General features: G+C 37.0%; 1 protein-coding gene and 1 long non-coding RNA gene across 3 annotated transcripts; both read right to left on the bottom strand.

The window, feature by feature from the left end:
- Window positions 1-3,603: 3,603 nt before the first annotated feature.
- On the bottom strand, window positions 3,604-6,659 carry LOC131152531 (uncharacterized). Of its 2 annotated transcripts, XR_009136035.1 has the most exons (3): window positions 6,501-6,659; window positions 3,857-4,054; window positions 3,604-3,696 (listed from the first exon to the last, which is right to left on the bottom strand). It is a non-coding gene; the product is annotated as an uncharacterized LOC131152531 (long non-coding RNA). The 2 variants fall into 2 exon arrangements; XR_009136029.1 differs by lacking the exon at window positions 3,604-3,696 and having other exon boundaries at window positions 3,760-4,054.
- Window positions 6,660-14,382: 7,723 nt separating this feature from the next.
- Window positions 14,383-15,820, bottom strand: LOC131152515 (LOB domain-containing protein 37-like). Its single transcript, XM_058104340.1, has 2 exons — window positions 15,381-15,820; window positions 14,383-15,247 (listed from the first exon to the last, which is right to left on the bottom strand). Exons 1-2 carry the CDS (start codon window positions 15,562-15,564, stop codon window positions 14,739-14,741), a joined length of 693 nt encoding a protein of 230 aa, XP_057960323.1. The 5' UTR covers window positions 15,565-15,820; the 3' UTR covers window positions 14,383-14,738.
- Window positions 15,821-18,980: the final 3,160 nt, after the last annotated feature.

Raw genomic sequence — 18,980 nt, 5'->3', positions numbered from 1 at the left:
CACCAAGCTAGCAACAAAAGCCTGATGATCACCGGCCACAAACTCTATGCCAAGGCTTTCCAGATCCCGTCTGGTATAATGCTGAGCTACAACTGCAGATACTGCCGCATGCTCCGACTTTCGACTCAACACATCAGCTACCACGTTAATTTTCTCCAGGTGATAACTGATGATGTAATCATAATCTTTGATCAGCTCAAGCCACCTCTGCTGCCTCATGTTCAACTCCTTTTGCGTAAAAAAGTACTTAAGGCTTTTATGGTCAGTGAAAATTTCGCACTAAACACCATACAGGTAGTGTCGCCAGATCTTTAGTGCATAAACTAACGCAGCCAATTACAGATCATATGTAGGGTAATTCTTCTTGTATTCCTTGAGTTTTCGAGAAACATTAGCTATTATCTTATCCCGTTGCATAAATACACATCCCAAATCCTTCAGAGATGCATCGCTATAGATTACAAAACTGTCATCCCCAGAAGGAATGGTCAAGACCAGAGCAGTAACTAGTCGGTGTTTCAACTCCTAGAAACGCTGCTCATAATCATTGATCCAATCAAACTTCACCCCCTTCCTAGTTAATCGTATCAGAGGCCCAGACAACTTAAAGAATCCCTTCATGAACCGACAATAATAAACTGCCAGTCCTAGGAAACTCCAAACCTCCTGCACACTCTTTGGTCTCACCCAGTCGACCACAACTTCAACCTTGCTAGGATCAACTAAGATATCACCCTTAGATACCACATGGCCTAAAAACGTGACCTAATTCAACTAGAACCCACATTTCTTCATCTTGGCATATAGCTTCCTCTCTCGCAAAACCTGTAGCACCAACCTCAGATGGTTTTCATGCTCTTTCGGACTCCTCGAGTATACTAGAATGTCGTCGATAAACACCACTACAAACTAGTCCAGGTACTCATGGAAAACCCTGTTCATCAGATGCATGAACACTGCTGGAGCATTAGTCAACCCGAAAGGCATAACTAAGAACTCGTAGTGGCCATATCTGGTTCAAAAGGCAGTCTTCATAACATCCTCAAATCTAACCCTCACCTAATGATACCCTGACCGTAGGTCGATCTTCGAAAAGATTTGCATCCCCTGTAGTTGGTCAAAGAGATCATCAATACGAGGCAACGAGTAACGGCTTTTCACAATCACCTTGTTAATCGCACGATAATCAATGTACATGCGCATCAACCCGTCCTTCTTCTTCACGAAAAAAACTGGAGCTCCCTAGGGAAAAACTGTAGGTCATATAAAGCCCTTGTCCAGTAATTCCTGCAATTGCTCCTTCAACTTCTGAAGTTTTGCTAGAGCCATCTAGCATGGAGCTTTAGAGATCGGTGTCTTGCCAGGTAGCAACTCTATCGCAAACTCCACCTCACGATCCGAAGGTAAACTGGGTAAGTCTTCTAGAAACAGATCTGAGAACTCATTAACCACTCGAATATCCTCGAGCTTTAACTCATCCCACAGTGGTTCCTTCATGCAAGCTAGGTATCCTTGACATCCGTCCAAGAGTAATCTTCTTGCCTGTAATGCCGATAGAATCTGTGGCGTCAAACTCACACAAGATCCTATAAACTCATACTCCTATTCCCCAGGAGGTCTAAACACTACTCTCTTTCCACGAAAGTCGATCACAACATAACTGGAGGATAACCAATGCATCCCCAGTATGACGTCAAAACCAGACATATCGTACACCACAAGATTCGTTGGTAACAGCCTTCCCTGAATTTTCACCAGGCAGCCTCCTAACATCCTCCTACAGGACGTTACACTCCTAGATGGTGTAGTTATAGATAACCCCTTATTCATAATTTGGGTCTAAACCCCACATAGTTTTTTAAAGCTCACAGATACAAAAGAATGGGTTGCACCCGAATCAAATAAAACAACAACTCTATTTGAAAGCAATAACAAGGTACCTGTCACTACATTCCTCGCATGGTCAGCATCCGCTGGAGTAAGGGAATATACCCTCACCGGAGCTGTGTTTTCCTGGATGGTTCCTCAAGATATCTGATTGCTACACCGGTTCACACTAGATGCAGGCGTGTCTCTCTTCGGTGCGCGGTAGTCACGAGCCATGTGGCCTGATTTGCCACAACTATAACAGTTACTCCCAAATGATTGGCACTCACTGTTATGCCATCTGTGGCACCTGATACAACGATCACGCGACTAGTCCACCTAAGAACCCTGAGGCTCAGTATTCTGGTGGTAGCACGAGCCATTGTTCCTCTTCTTCCATGATCCCTAATGAGAACCTCATGACAGTAGCCTTTCTTCAGTTCCTGATCCACCTCATCCTCCAGGATTCCGGTCTCGATCACAGTGGCCTTATCCACAAAAATGGAAAACTCACGGATCTACAATATACACACTAATATGTGGATGTCTTTCCTCAGGCCCTTCTCGAATCTTTGAGTCTTCTCGTACTCATTCGAGATCAAGAACGGTGCGAAATGGGATAGCTCTATATACCGAGTTGCATACCCCTATACCGTCATATCTCCTTATGTCAGAACAGAGAACTCATCCACCTTAGCATCGCATGTGGAGGCCGAAAATTATCTCTCAAAGAACACTTCCTTGAAGCGGCCCCACGTCATCTCCATTAGACCTGTTCTTTGCTTCTCCAACAAACTCACCGCAGTCCACCATCGCCTAACCTCCCGAGATAGTTGGAAGGTAGCGTAAAGGACTCTCTGCTTATTTGTGCAGTGTAGGACCTCTTGAATCCTTTCAGTCTTCTTGAACCAGTCCTTTGCTATCATTGGATTGGGTCCTCCTGAAAATGTTGGAGGGTGCATACGTGTGAACCTCTCGATGGTACACCCCACAGCAATAGGGAACGTTCATGTCTCCTAACACTCTGTCCGATCTCCCGCATAACATGCCTCATCAACCCTCGAGGCATAGAAGGAGACTCATCGCCCGAAGTCCCCTCAGGGCCACTATCCAAGTTGTTATCATTGGGCTCCATTCTGAAAATAGAATAGGAATTGGTTAGAATTCTTACATCATATACAGTTTACACAATCATTGACATCTAATCATGTTAACTACCAATCTCACGAGTCCAGGTATGTCCTATCACATCGACACGAAACCATCAATGGTTTGCCGTAGTTTTACTGAAATCGTCATTCCAGGAAAAACACAGAATACCATCAACGTATCCTTGTCTAGCTACAAGACAACCCTCGACCTACTCTACCCATTCACGACAACCTATACTCTGGTATATACACACATTAATGCCTAACCAAGTCTACAAGACCTAGCAACTTGGATAGCTCTGATACCAAGCTGTCATGCCTCGAACCTGGCAATGGACTCCAAGGTGTGATGTAGTAACCTAACATGTCTCTATATCATACAAAATACACATGATACTATAATGAATGAGGGTCCAACCCCATTGGGTTTCTGTACACCCTATACACATTCACATATATGACATATACACAGCGAAAAAATTCATTCCATACATACATCATACCATACCAGAGTATATACAAACAGAGTCTAGGTTCCATATCACAAAACATAACCCAGGTGCCAACAATACCCAAAACGACAACCCACTTATAGTTCAAGTACTTACACAAGTACTCTACGTAGTACCGACCACCACGCTCCCAACACTAGGACGCTAGTTTCAGTTACTCGAAGGACCTGAAAACATATACGTATGATAGGGGTGAGAAATATTTTAGTAAGGCACATTCAGGTTATATCGGTGTGTGGCATATGAGTGTTATCATGACATAAAATATAACACGGTTCAGTTCCAATATTTCCAAAATACAGTTCCAGTCTAATTCTCAACACACACATGATCAATCAACCCAGTGTCGTCACGCTCTTTGGCAGGAAGCTGGCCTGCATTACACAGCGTTCCCAACACATAGCGTAGCCCAGGCTCCCATTGCATCGTACCGGTACATCTGGTGGATCCACACCCTTCGGTGATCAGCTGGTAAGAGGCAATATTTCACACCCTCAGATATAGAGCCGGACACTCTTTCACAACCTGGAACAATTCAAAACATACATTCCTATATCTCATTTCAGTATATCACAACTCAATGCATATTCATATAATAGTTCATTCCACACTTATTTGGTAATCACAAAATCATGATTTTCATAATACAGTTTAAAACAAGTCAAGGCAAGGTAATCTCCATAACACAATATACTCAACAATATATCCACGGTTTTCCAACAAAACCAGAGATGCAACCCAACGCCCCCTTTTTCCCAAAACTGTAACGTGAAAATCCCATAATTTTTTACCCGTTAGATTTTTCCAAATAATTAGCCAAAACATACACAGGAACTGAACTATAGTTCTACTGAATCTGATTTCAAAAAAAATCGATATAAACAGAATCCCCTTACCTTTCCTTGAAAATCCAAACGCAAACTCTACGGTTCCTAAACAGTGAACCAAGTTCCCAAAACCTATAAATTACAGTACGATAATCACTTACAATCTTACTCTCTACAAATCTACCAAAATAGAAATGAAAACCAAACCTTACCTCGATTTTTGGGTCAAACCCCGAAGACCTCAAAATGAATATTTGTTCCATAAAACACGTAGAGATTCATTCCTTGATCCTCGCAGTAATGTTAGATCGTCGAGTCTAACGACGAACGAAAAAGAAATCTAGAGAGAGAAAGAGTGGAGCTTCGAGTTCTAGAGAGAGAATTTTGATAACTTAGCCAAGAAGCAAAGGAAATGGATATTTATAGAACACCCATGACCCAGCCAACCTCGTCGATGAGGCGGCGTCTTCATCGATGAGCCAACGAAGGAAATTCGTCAACGTCGCGGTGGCCTCGTCGATGAGAACGAGGTTTCAGGATTTCCCAACATCTTTCGGCTTCTCCTCACCGAAAAACCTCTGCATTTCTTCACCGAACAATAGAAAGGCCTTCGTTGATGAAAACACATGCTTCATCGACGAAACCTACTCAAATTAATGCTTTACCCCTTTTCTTATTTATTTATTCCATATCTCACGGGTCGAGTTCTTACATTACAAGTATCTTTGGTATTGAGGTTTGATAAACAAGTATCTTCTTTGGGCATTCAATCTTCATCTCAAAAGTTTTTTCTTCTCTCATACTCTAATATTTAATATTTTATTGAGAGCAAGAATCCTAGTTTTTCCATATATTCATTTTTTGATAAATCTTTTGGGAAAAAGGTTATACTAGGGCCTAAATCTTTGAAGCATTCACTTTCATAATTTTATTCAAAGATTTCATATTCTCTTGTTTTTACAAAAGCTATTTGAGAGCAAACCCTAGATCTCCAACGCACATATTATTTGAAAAATTATTTTTTTTTTGAAGACATGTCGTATTGGGTTTACATCTTTTGAGAAACTCGCCATACATATCTTTATACAAAGACCATATATTCTTTTATTACAAAAATCATATTGAGATCAACATGTTTACTCCATTGAGCTTCAAGTTATATCTTGTGAGATTGTTTAGGATTTCACTTGTACACATTAGCTTGTTGAGAAGCAATCTGAGTGTATCCAAAAAATTTTATCTATTGTATTTACGGTTCGGAATGTGAACCGGGGAGGAAGAAGCTACGCATCTTTCCCAAGACGAGTACGTAGACCGAGTTGGCCGAACCTCGTAAAATATGGAGTGTGCATCTCTCTTCCCTTATCTCATTTTTATTTCTGCCTATGTGTGATTATTAATTTCATATATGCCTATTGTGTATGTCTTAAATATTTCATGTACTTGTAATTGATTGGAAAATACTGATTGGTTGTGGAATACATAGCTTGAATCTATTAGGTTGTGTAATACTAAAATTTGTGTATCTCCAAACTTGTGGTTGTGTGTTTGTGGCTTTTTAATATTAGAACTTAAAGACTTAGAAATTTTAAAATACCCAATACCCCCCCCCCCTCTCGGGATTACACCTAATTACAAAAAATTTGGTAGGTTTTTTTTTGTCCAATTTTGGGGAATTTTGGGGCTAAAAATTGGGGAATTCGAGTGGGATTTTTTATTCTTAGTTAGGACTTTATAGTTTTTGGTTTTGACACTTTATGGGATTCTAGTTTTGGGATTTTAAGCGTTCTAAAATTAGGATTAATTTGAGGTGGGCAGGTTCTATTTAGAGATTTTAGGGGGTCTGAAATTGACATTGGGGGGGGGGGGGTGTTCTATTTAGGGATTTTAGGGGTTTTGGAATTAGGATTTGAGGGGGGGTTCTATTTGGGGATTTTAGGAGTTCTAAATTTGGGATTTTTGGGATTCCGTTTAAGATATTTTGGGGACTTTGCACGAGGTTTTAAAGGGTTTTGGGGGAGAAATTTGACATCAAACCAACAATTTAACAACTTAAAAAATTAAAACCCCTCTTCCTTTAAAATGCTATTGAACTGATCCGCAAACTCAAACAAAAAATGAAATAGAGTTAAGGGGAAACTAACCTCTAGTCTCTTTATCCTCCTCCTTCAATGTTGCTTCTTCTTCTTCTTCTTCCCAACTCCTTATTTTTTGTTTTGCTCCTCCTCTCTGCCTCAACAAAGTTCACCCTCTCTTATCTCCCTTTTTCTTAGTCAAGTGGTCTCCTCCTTTTCTCTCTCAAATCGTTTCTATTTATAGGCCAAAAATAAAGGGGGGGGGGGGGAGGGGCAGACTCCAATCAGCTTTGGATTTCCCTGGGAGCTGGTAAGGGGAAATATGGAAGAAGTAGGCTCTGAAAGCTTGTTGGGTTTTTATAACTCCAAGGGAAGCAGGTGGAGGAAAGGGATTGGTGCAGGGGGGGGGGGACAAGTCAACTTTGATGGGAATAATGAGCTTGGTCTAAAAATAGGCCCATAGTGGGCATAGTTCCTTAATCTTAAGCCCATTTGAGCTTTAAAAGTCAGCAAAGGCTCACTATGAGCCTTAAACTCCAAACTTAGCCCAGTTGGGCCCTTACTAACTTGGGCTTCTGTTTTTGTGCGTGTAGGTGCTTGGGAGGTTAGCTCGCAAAGTTTGAGGACATCAAGGCTATATTTCTGTTTTGTTTCTTCTTTTTTTCTTTTTTATATTTTTTCTTTGTTTTTTTTAAAAAAATTGTAAAATAAAAATGTAAATAAAACTTTGTACAAAATCAAGTGCATGGACAGGCAAACAAAGACAATGAGGTTGAACGAATGGAAATGATAGAGCGTGCCTAGGCAAAAACTTTAGGTGGCACTCCACTGCATTTTTTTTAAAATAAAAGCAACCTAAAATGCCTCAAATTAAAATAAAAATGAGGTAAAAAGACCTGAATTTTTCTATATAACAACTGGGCAAAATAGGATGTCTACAACGTTAATTTACTATTCAACTAATATTGATCTACAGGTGTTCTAGAAAATGAAATGAGAATCTTAAGGTGTTTGAATACCATTTATATAGGAGCAAAAGATACCTACCTCCCCTAATGTTTAACAAAAAGATAGAGACAATCCTAAGATTTCAAAAATGTCACATACCCCCCTGCAAGTTTGCTAAAAAAGACATAGAACTCCTCTAAAAAAATTTGTCTTTTCGTAAAATATATTGGGAGGTTTGTATATTTTTGGAAAATCTTAGGGAAAGTCCTTGAAATTCTTGAAATCTCAAGAAAGGTTCCTGAAATTTTTGAAACCTCAAGGAATTCATTGTCTTTTTATATCAAACCTCATGGGGGGTCAATGTCTTTTGCCCTTTATATAACTATAAGTAAGATGTAGAAATTTTGTTGTAAAGATTTATATATTTATATTTTACAAAAATAAATTTTCATTTCTATGATAAATTTTAATCACATGAAAAAAATTCATCTGTTGTGAATTATGTCTCACATACAAAGCATGAAAGAAATCAATGTGCAACAGAGTAGAGGGAAACCGTCGACGATTTTATAAAAATTGTTGACGGTTTTAGAAAAATCGTCGACTATTTGACTAAGTTTTCATAAAGTTTACTCTCGGTATCTGAAACTGTCGACGGCTTGGCTCGGTACAAACTGCCCAGATTTTGAATTTTGAATTGGTTGGACGTTATTTTAGTTGGGTTTCAGGGGGAAACTTCCGAGAGGGCTTATATATACATAGAATATGTTGTATATAGTAAGGAGAGAGGGTAAGAGAAGGAGAGAAGATCATTGTATGTAATTGTATTGTGTATCTTTGATTTTCATAGTGAAATGTTTTACCGGTTGCTCATGTGGATGTAGGTTTTGTCAAACCATGTTATTCCTGGTGTCATTGCCTTTATTATTGTTTTATTTATACTGCTATGGTTGTGGATGTATTTTGTTTATCACCAATTAGATTGTCCCAAGTGCATGTTTGATCTTTACAACAATATTGTTATTTTGTTGTGCATTGTTGGAAGAGGCCTTATTTCACAACATCATCCAAGAGTAATATGTTGTTAATATTATATTTTAAACATATATATCTGTGTGTGTGTGTGTGTGTGCGTGTGTAGAGACCCGAACCCGTAAATGAGGAAGTAAATAAGAAATTATCAGAAAGGGAGTATTTCTACTAAGTTCGTCGACGAGGGGAGCCTTCTCGTCGACGAAGTCCCTTAAGTCCTCGTCAACAAAATTCAAGGCCTCGTCAACAAGGGAATACCTAGAGAGTCAGAAAAATATCCAGAAAGGGCTCGGCAACGAAGGTATGGCCTCGTCGACGAGCTGTGTGGCGGACTCGTCGACGAGTTGGACTTGGTCAAAGGTCCTATAAATATCCATTTTGAGTTACTTAAGGGCTAAGTTTCTTCCAAAGCTCTCTCTCTCTCTCTCTCTCTCTCTCTCTCTCTCTCTCTCTCTCTCTCTCTCTCTCTGTCTCTCTAACCTGCGGTTTCTCTCTATCTCTCTAAGATTCTTTGTCGTTCTACGTCCATTTCTAAAAACGAAGGTTCCTACAAGGATTAGAAGAGGAAACTCTACAATTCTAGCAGATCGGATCATTATTTTAAGGATTTTTGGGTTTTTCAAAAATCGAGGTAAGGATCTGATTCTGTTTTTGATTTGGAAGTTGTGTAGTAATCTATATTTTAGAGAAGTTATGTTCTGTGATTTTTAGGTTTCGAGGATCCCAGATTGTCGGTTTAGACCGTTTTATATGTGATTTCGTTTCGGATTTAAGGTAAGGGAAATTTGTTTACAACAGTATTTTTATAAAACCAATCCTCTAAAAAGTAAGTTTATATTGATATGTACGTTTTGACTATTCATTTGCTGAATTCCACTAGGTAAAAATGCTGGTTTTACGATTTTACGATTTTTGGTAAAAATATGGGTTTTGGCATATGGTCTCCAAATATTTCAAAACTTCTTTATTTGTATTATTATGTATGTAGGAGATACTTGAATCCCTTTTTTTTATTATTTAAATGGTGTTTATTGTATTATATACTATATAGCGAATTTTTGTTTAAACTAGTGTGACATTTGGATGGAAATGAACTTGTCAATATTTGATATTATTGATATGGATTATGGGAACGAAGTTCTAAATTATTATACTAGAAAATGTTGAAAAACATGTGTCGATTATACATCGTGCTAATTATGCAAAAAGGGTAAACCGAGAGAGTGTGTACCGGTTTATACCAGATATGGATATATGAGTTTGTGAAAATATTGGAATTGCATAGGGTATCATATTTTGTTATAAATTATATATATGATTAATGGAAACGCAGCTTGCTACCAATAAGTTTAAAGAGACTTCAGTAAAAGAGGTTGAAAGATACTCCAGTGCGGGGGTTGAAATATACTCCTAGGGCTCGGTTCTGTAGCTAGTAAGTACAGTGCAATCACACATGTGAATCAGTGTGAGTACATGAGATAGTCGGCTAGCAAGAGTTTGTAATCACTGGTGAAAAAATAGACTAGGGAAGGTAGTCAGACTATAAAATAGATGCTCGGCATTGTCTACACGAACAGAACATGTTAGAGTCATCAGTGCACAACCCGTGCCACGGGGAAAATAGGCATAATTATGTCACACCAAGCTGATCGTTGTTCTAATATTCATATACATGATTTAAAGGTTTTTATGGAAGAAATTTATGGTATTTACTTTATTATGCTTGTTGCAACACAGTATTGAAAATGTTCGCACTATATGTATTGAATTTGATCAAAATAAGCATATACAATGACACTCTATTGTAATATTCTTCCTCCTTACTAAGAAGTGTCTCACCCCATATCTAACCTTATTTTTTAGGTCCATCAGGACGTCGGTCCTAGTAGCTAGAGAGATTCGGAAGGTTGTATTTTTGGGTATAGTTTACGTAAGTGTTTTGATAATGTATTGAACGTTAGTTGAAATATTGTTGGGGATTGTAAATATTGGATACATGCTAGGTAAATGTCTTATAAACTTGACAGGTAAACTCTGGTATAAGTCTAGTAGAAATCCCAATAGATGTTTATGTTTTTCCGCGACATTTGCATCAAAATTATGTATGATTTATACTCGTATGTCCCTGTTTAGGGTGGTCTATGTATGTTTAGCAAGTACAAATATTCTGTATTTGTGTTAACGATACTAGTCCGTATTAAGGGCTGGGTCATTACAGTGTGTGTGTGTGTGTGTGTGTGTGTGTGTGTGTGTGTGTGTACAAATATTGGTAATTCGAACTACTTAGCATTGAAAGTAAATATGATCGTCAATGGGAGACGGAAGGAGCAACTAGTAAGAAGATATATCTAGCCAACCTTGAACATTTTAGTAGTAAAGAAGGGTAATCAACATCAAATTGCTCAATTCTTTTAACATTTATAACTATGTATTCAATAGTTAAATCAATGTCAAAAGCATATCATATCTTTATTCATAATTTATTGTACATAAGATAGTTATTGTATATTGTCTAACATTTTCTAAAGAAAATCCATGAGAGTATATATTTTGATTACATCTTTATCACACTTTTGAAGAAACAAGAGCAAAGAGATAGCCACCGGGGGCCGCTCGGGTGGGGGGGGGGGGTGAGAGAGAAGAAAGAAGAAATAGAAGAAAAAGGAGATGCAACAGTATCTTAAAAGACAATCATACAAATATAAGAGGAAATTAATTTCAAAAAAACCACCAACTCAAAATAAATTAATCCCTTATTAGAATTGATGTTGTCTTCTCAACTTAACACACACATGAGATCAATTAGTTTTTCGATTATATATTAATCGCTTCATTATAACTCATTCATCCTACTTGATTAAAAACTACTTAATTTTACTAACTAAAATTAAATAAATTTCTTGATATCTTGTTAATATTAAATTCATCTTCTTCTTTTTTTAATCATATTTTGTAGGTTTGACCTAGCCATCAATTTTTACCATAGACCACTCCCAAAATTCAAATAAATTCCTATATATTTATTTTGTGGGGACAACTTGGTCTGTGAATTTCATACTTAAACAATAATTAATATTTTAAATTATTTTACCATTAATCTATTCGAGGCGAGACAGCTTCAACATCCCAAAAATGTTTGGAACTCTCCCCCTTCAATTCAAAGGGTAAATAAATGCTGAGCAGTAAATATATATATATATATATATATATATATATATATGTATAGAAAATTTTTTGACGAGGTGGGGCCCACCATGGTAGCAGACCATTTTTCTTTTTCTTTCAACCAAGTTGATGATAATCGATAGGAATAAGATGCGGAGAGAGACGAAAGCGGCAACATGGGCGGGCAACCTGCTATCGCTACCGTCTGTCCCATGATTTCCCCTGAGCTTGTGCTGCTGAGGTGCAACGTGTCAGAAAATGAGCGGCGGAATTCACGGCGGTTCACGGAGATTCGGTGCGGCGGGGGGTGAGCGGATGAAGGAGCAGGAGCAAGTGGGGGGGGGCTGAGGTGGAGGGAGCGGTAGGCGGATGGTTCGGTGGGGACCACAGGGGCAAATGCGGCGAGACGCAGCATTGCACACTTACACAAAGCCAGCTCCATATTCAAGGAACCTCCCAGACCCAGCCCAACTTTTCACTTTTATTTATTTAAAAAATAGTAATTCATTTTTTATTTTATTTTTAAAATGAAAATACCTTATTAATGACGAAAGCATGCGGGGCCCAGCACAGCCCAAGATAGAAGGAAGCCCAAAAGTAAGCAGGAGAGAGAGAGGAGGTGACAGGAAACTAGGAAGTATTGGGCGATGTGGACGGGGAAAGAGCGGCCCAGTGGGCCCCCCAGGCCCACAGGCCTAGCCTGTAGCCATAGGATTTTAATCCCAATAATTTCCAATCTGCGCACGGCTCTTAACAATGTCCAAAAGCCGCCTCTCTCTCTCTCTCTCTCTCTCTCTCTTTCTCTCTGCCAGCCTGTCCGCCGAAAGGCCCATCTCGTACACCGCTAATATTATAAATGCCGCGGAGGATCCACGTCAGCCCCTGGTTTCTCTGTCTTCATAAGATCCCTCCGAAAACAACCCCTCTACATCCCGATGGATTGGATAACTACGGGCGGCAAATTTTGTTTTTTTTTTTTTTTAATAAAAATTTTTTCTTATATCTTCTCTTCATATCAACCATCAAAAATAGGAATTTTATTTTTTGATTTGATTTAAAAAACTTAAAATTTAATATTAATTATGTATAAATTAAAATATCTTATCTTAAATTATAATAAATTTCATTTTTTTCTCAAATTTTCATATCAAATTTTAAAAATATATTTTTCATATTTTTTATGAAACTTTAAATATATTTGTCATATTTGTACTCAAAATTAATTGTATTTTTTAATGTGTTCAGACACAGTCAAATCACAAATGAATCTTTAAATTTAATCTAGTAAAATTAATTGTCTTATCAAATATTAAAATATATGATTCATTTAATATATATATATATATACATAAATTTATAATATAATAGTATATTAAGTAAAGCATTAAAATTTTAGGTAAAAGCTTTCCTAAAATTTTTTATTATGTAAAAACATAAAATTTGATCATGTAAGTTTTAATTTAAATAAATTTAAACAAAAGAAAAGATAAAACGATACTTAATTTTTTTATTAAAAAAAAAATCCTAACAAATGGGCACCTAGTCCGGTAGAAAAACTATACCAGGAACGAATCGTGAAGAGCTCTCGCCTACTGTGTACGTTCTGCACTCCTTACCTAATCTCACGCGAATCTGGGGAGCACGGCGAAATCATGGTGGAAGGAAAGAGTCGTATTGCGAGTTGAAAAAGGGAGGCGCGTGGGGATGGTATGGGAAAGGGGGCATGCCACGTATTGGTTCGAAGATTCGACGTCACCGTTTTGGGGTTAGGTCAAGCCTGGTTTGACCCCAACCAGTTGGAAGTACTGCCAAATTGTATATATATATATAATTGTATTCTATGCCTAATCCTTAGCCGCCCTTCCCTTTTTTATGTAATCCAACTATGGGGGGTGGGCTCAGGATAGGGATCATAATTAATCACATTATTAGTCTTCTACATTTTCTTATTCCACATTTGTCTTCCTTTCATCTTTTAAAAATTTCCATAAAATAATAAATAAAAATATGCAGCTCTCAATTAATATTTTATTTTTACAACATTTATATCACTTTTTCCGTATGTCACTTGAGAGGTTCGAAAATATTTTTTATTATTTTGATCAAATCTAAGTAGTAGTTGGTTAAAATATGTAGCTCATATTAGTATAATAAAAATTAATAGCCGTGAGTAAATAAGGGTGTGATTTATATTAGAATAATAACCTATGTAAAAAATTTGCATAAATAAATAGCAATAACAGTAATTATAAAAGAGTTGGGGGAAATTGCACACATCCAAACACTACGCACATAGTGGTCCGAAATTCATAAAAAGGAAAAGAAAAATGGTATAGTTAAGACTTTGTTTGGTTGTCCCGATAATTAAAAATATTTAAATCTTTAATCTCTAATGTACAACAACAAATTGCTCTTCTTCTTTCTTTTTTTTCTTTTTCTAACTTCATTTCATGGCATCCAAAAACTTGATTTCAACTTAGGGTGCCCAACAAAAGTTCAAATCAGTGGGAATCCCAAAAAAAGGATCCAAACAAGGATCAATGTGAGATGGAATAATCCAATTTAATACTTAAGAAACCAGCGTGAACGGCTTTTAATTGTGTTTCCACTTATAGTAAAATACCAAGACTGTCTTCAACGTCACACACACTAATGATCTATTGTCAAAATGCATATATTCATCGAGCCACTCCCCCCATCATGATTGACTGCACCTTAAATGATTTGATGTATAATTTGTCCAATTCAATTTCATCGCACCTCTGTTTCTCGATTCCAACTAGGGTTTGAATCAAGCAAGTGTAGATTGAAAAAAGATCGAGTGGTGATATGATATATTATTAACCAGAACTCTAATTTTTATTACAAATGCCACACGGTCATAAGATGTGATAGGGATTGAAGTACAGAGGAAAGGAGGGATTAAACGGAGAGAAGTAGTCGCCGGCGAACGTTCATCTTCCCCTCTGCCTCGAGAGAGGAATCCTGTGTCGGTGATTTTACAAAAAAACAAAACTCGCCGGAATTGAGATTCCGGGAATACCTCTTTCCAGAAACAAAAGAAGAATTATACATGATTAAATCTAGCTAGGGCGTGGAAACGTTGATTCGCTGGTGGTTTTGGTTTTGATTTTGATTTGGGAGTAGGGAGAGCCTTTCTCTTCAAGTGAATAACTTTAGAAGCTTTGGTTCTCCTCCTACTGATGTGCAATGATGATGATGATGATGATCGGCGAAGCTGCTTTCGAAGCACGTCGTCGTCGCCGACTCCTCGGAATTCATCGACGGAGTTCCGGGTCGCCGCTTCTCCGGCGCGTCTGTTGCCAGGTAACTTGCGGTCAGGCAGAGATCCAGATCGGCAGGCGGGCATCTGGCGGATTCGACGTCGGAGCACTTGCGTTTGGGGAGCTTATTGCTGTTGGATCGGGAGGTGGAATTCGGATCTCGAAGCCTACACATATCGGTACAGGCAACCTCGGAGGCCTCGTCGGCATGCGGAGCCGGGAAACCGGGGAGAAGGTCCGGCATCGGGCGGAGGGTGCCGCCGCGGAGCACCGTCTCCACCGCCGCCTGACACATGTGCCAGTTCCCCGTCCACAGAAGCCCCACCGCTCCGTTCACCGGATTAACCGTCCTTCCACACGCTTCGTACAAAAGCGACTGGAACAAAGCTGCAACCAACGCATACCACACCAACTCAGAAACCCAAGAGAGAGAGAGAGATAGAGAAATTTCAAAGCCAATGAATTAAAAAAAAAAAGGAAAAAAGCTCGACCGATCTGGAGTCTGGAGAGAGAAACGCACCAGGCCTCTGGTTATCGGGGACGGCGGAAATGAAGGACATGAGGCCGGCACGGCCGAAGAACTTGGCGACGAAGACGGTGGCGTGGCCCTGAGCTTCGGGTGTGTCGATCCACTGCAAGCAGGGGCGGAGGATGCAGGACTCGCTGCAGCCCTTGCGGAGGACTCGGCACCCGTTGCAACTCATTTCTGACTCGGCGAGTGGTTCTCAGATATTCCGGAGCATGAACGAAGGTGAGATTCCGACAGCCGGAGGATGGATAGAAGGATTGATTGCTTGAGACAGAGAGAGGAAGGGGAGGGGAGAGGAGAGACGGGGGAGATGGAGGTCGGATAAGATATATACAGAGGGAGGGGAGGGGGAGAGTGGGAGTGGGAGGTTAAGGGGCTAACCATGGTTAGGTTAAGACGGGGGGGCAGGGTGGAGTTGGAGTTGGGACTGCGGATAAAAGGTGGAGGGATGGGTTAAGATTAAGATTCCAAAGTCCTGGGCGCGAGCGGCTCCGTGTTTCCGCGGATGGCTGTCCCTCCACCGTTGGATTCCTCCCTCCTTCCCCGCCCTCTTTTAACTTTTTGATTTTGATAGCATCTCTCTCTCTCTCTTCTTCTTCTTCTTCTTCTTCTTCTTTTTTTAATTCAAAATTCTAAACTTAGCATCACCATAATTGGTAGCCCTATTATTATTATTATTATTATTATTATTATTATTATTATTATTATTATTATTATTGTTTTTGTTGTTGTTGTTAAGAAACTTTTGCGATAATATACAACTTCAAAAATTAATTTTGAGAAATAAGAGGAGTGTTTTTTTTTTCTTTTTTAGAAAATGTTTTGATGTGCAATGCTTCTACGAGAATTGAATGGTCACACTCACATGTCAAAAATGGAAGGATATAAATGCCCAACAAACCACCAACCACCACATGAATGAATGGATAAGGTCAATAAACTTAAGCATAATTATCTTGCCAATAGAGCCGTAAATGAGTCGAGTCATTTGCGAGTTATTTAGTGCTCTATTTGATAATAACTCATTCGAACTCATTTGTTTAGACGTATTATCTCAACTCAAGTTCAGATTTTAACTTTGAAAACAAAATGAGCTGAGTTTGAGTTAAATGATTTGGCCTATGTTAAACTTGTTCGTAAGTTGTTTTAAAAAATCAAATAATATGCCTCCAAGAGTATCTTAGGTTGAAACTCAATGCTCTATTAGTTAAAATATTGGAATTCAAGTATTGAGAGTTATCACTTTTCATTTGAAATAATACCTTAATATTTAAGTAGAGAAACGAACTCTTTATCACAGAAAATTAGTCAAGTGTTCCCTCAAAACCATTGTTTCAAGGGGAAAAAAAAAAAATCAAACAATAGGCCTATTTAATAAATTGACAAGTTAACTAAAGAAGTTCACCAAAATTTTTATATATGTAATCAAAATTTGACTTGTCTATTCACTCATTATGAGTTTCACCAATACTTTAACATTTTATTTTAAATTTATTTTAAATTGAAATTATTATTACTATTTTCTCTCTAATGACACATTTTTATTTATCTTTTAAAGCTTTCCATAAAACAAAATAGCAAAATATAAATAAAAAATATTACAATTATAGTTTATATGAACTAAATAGTTTGTTAGTTAAAAGTTAATCAATGAAGTAAGTTCATCACCTTTTTTTTTTCTATATATGATCAAAATTTGGCTTGACCATTCACTTAACAAGATTATTATTAATTTATATATTGGATTAAGAGTTCATTTTAAAATTATTTTCTCTCTAGTCATCACTAATAACATATTTTTATTTATCTTTTTAATTTTTACTTGAAATAAGATAGTAAAATGCAAATAAAAAAAGTATAATACACTTACATTTTCCATGAACTAAATCTTTTGTCAGTTTACATCAATGAGCAATTTTGAGTTTGATTTTAAAAATAATTGATATATAATTTAATTTAAATAGGGATAAGGCTCAACTTGTTTAGGCTCATTTTAAGAGCTCAACTCATTTAATTAACAAGTTCAAGTCGAGCTCAATTTTAAAACCCATTTATTAAATGAGCCAAAAATAAACATGTTTGAGTTACCAATAAATCGGCTAGGAATAGAACACAATTAGGAGGTAAACCACATGACTCGAAGTCTTGTTCAAAAATAGTGACTTAGATATTATACTAAAGGTTATGAGTGAAAATTTTTAACAAGAAGAAGAAGAAGTCTTTAGTCTCATCATGTGAGATCGATTACACGAATTTTTTTTATCAATTTATCTGATCGAGAACATTTTCCTCTATTAAATATTTTCTCACTACCTTACTCCAATGTTATGAGTGACAATTTCAATGCACTTATAATAAATTCATCTTATAACAATATTAATTTGATGTTTAATGTTAATTGAAAGCTTAATCATTATTTCAACGCTAACAAGAATTTCTTGTTTTGTTATTCTATTAATTTTAGATAATGAACTGCTTTTACCAAATATTATAATTAATTAAATATTGCATGTATGTACTTTATTGCTTATATTTAATCACTAATTCATCAATTATAAAAATTTATTATTTTTATTTCAATGTTTTACTTTTTAGCCATCATTTTATAATTGAAAAGATTAATTGAACAATTATATACTAACAATCAATAGCATCAATATCTAGCCACATTAATGGCTTTCTTACAAAAATAAAGCAACTAATTATCTTGACAAGACCACACTCACCTTTGATCCTATAAATAATACTAGCTAGACCTTCATGTCAAGATTTGTAAGATTTGTCGGTGTTCTCACAATTTCTTACTTGAAAATTGTTAAATAAATTTGTGTAAGACACATATTATGATCATATTCTTTAAGGAAAAGAAGCCCTACACAATTGTGTGTTTTTTGTTTATAACTAGTTAGGTACAAACCTCATACAACTTTATGTTTCGATAGCATAAGAAGCATGACAAAAAGCACTTTTTGCTCAAAATTTTTTCCCTTTTTAATCTTGCATTGTTTTTTAATGAATAATTTTTTTTTGAAGTCTAAGGAATTCTAAGGCTTTAATTTTTTAGTATAGCAATGTGGAATTGTACTCAAATACATGGCAAAACTCATTATTGGGATTGTACATATTTGACTTTATGATTTTTAAATCTCTTTATAAATATATCATGAATTTATCTACCTAGTGAGCAATATTGTCATAGTTGAATATGCATGTATGTATTTGTACCGTTGATATTGATTCTATTTTAGAAGTTAGTGTGGGGGCAAAATCAAATCAACTTATCGAAAAAAAAAAAGGAAGAGAAGGCAATCATATGGGAGATGCAACGTCGGAGGAACTCTTTGATGGCCAATTCAATAATACACTTTGAAAAATAAAGAAGATTAGATGAGAGGCTTGAATGACTAAACTCTTTACACTACAAAAAAGAAGACTTTTAGAAACACTTTAAAGCCTTCACTAATAATAGCAAGAGGCTTGAATGACTTAACTCTTTACACTACAAAAAAGAAGACTTTTAGAAACACTTTAAAACCTTCAATATACGTCTCAACTTACTATTAGTGACGATTTTGCAAATAGTCACTAATA

This window comes from Malania oleifera, chromosome 1 (genome assembly GCF_029873635.1).
Source record: "Malania oleifera isolate guangnan ecotype guangnan chromosome 1, ASM2987363v1, whole genome shotgun sequence".
Lineage (NCBI taxonomy): Eukaryota > Viridiplantae > Streptophyta > Magnoliopsida > Santalales > Ximeniaceae > Malania > Malania oleifera.
The sequence above is the reverse complement of the archived record's forward strand: the minus strand, read 5'-3'. Positions and strand labels throughout refer to the sequence as shown.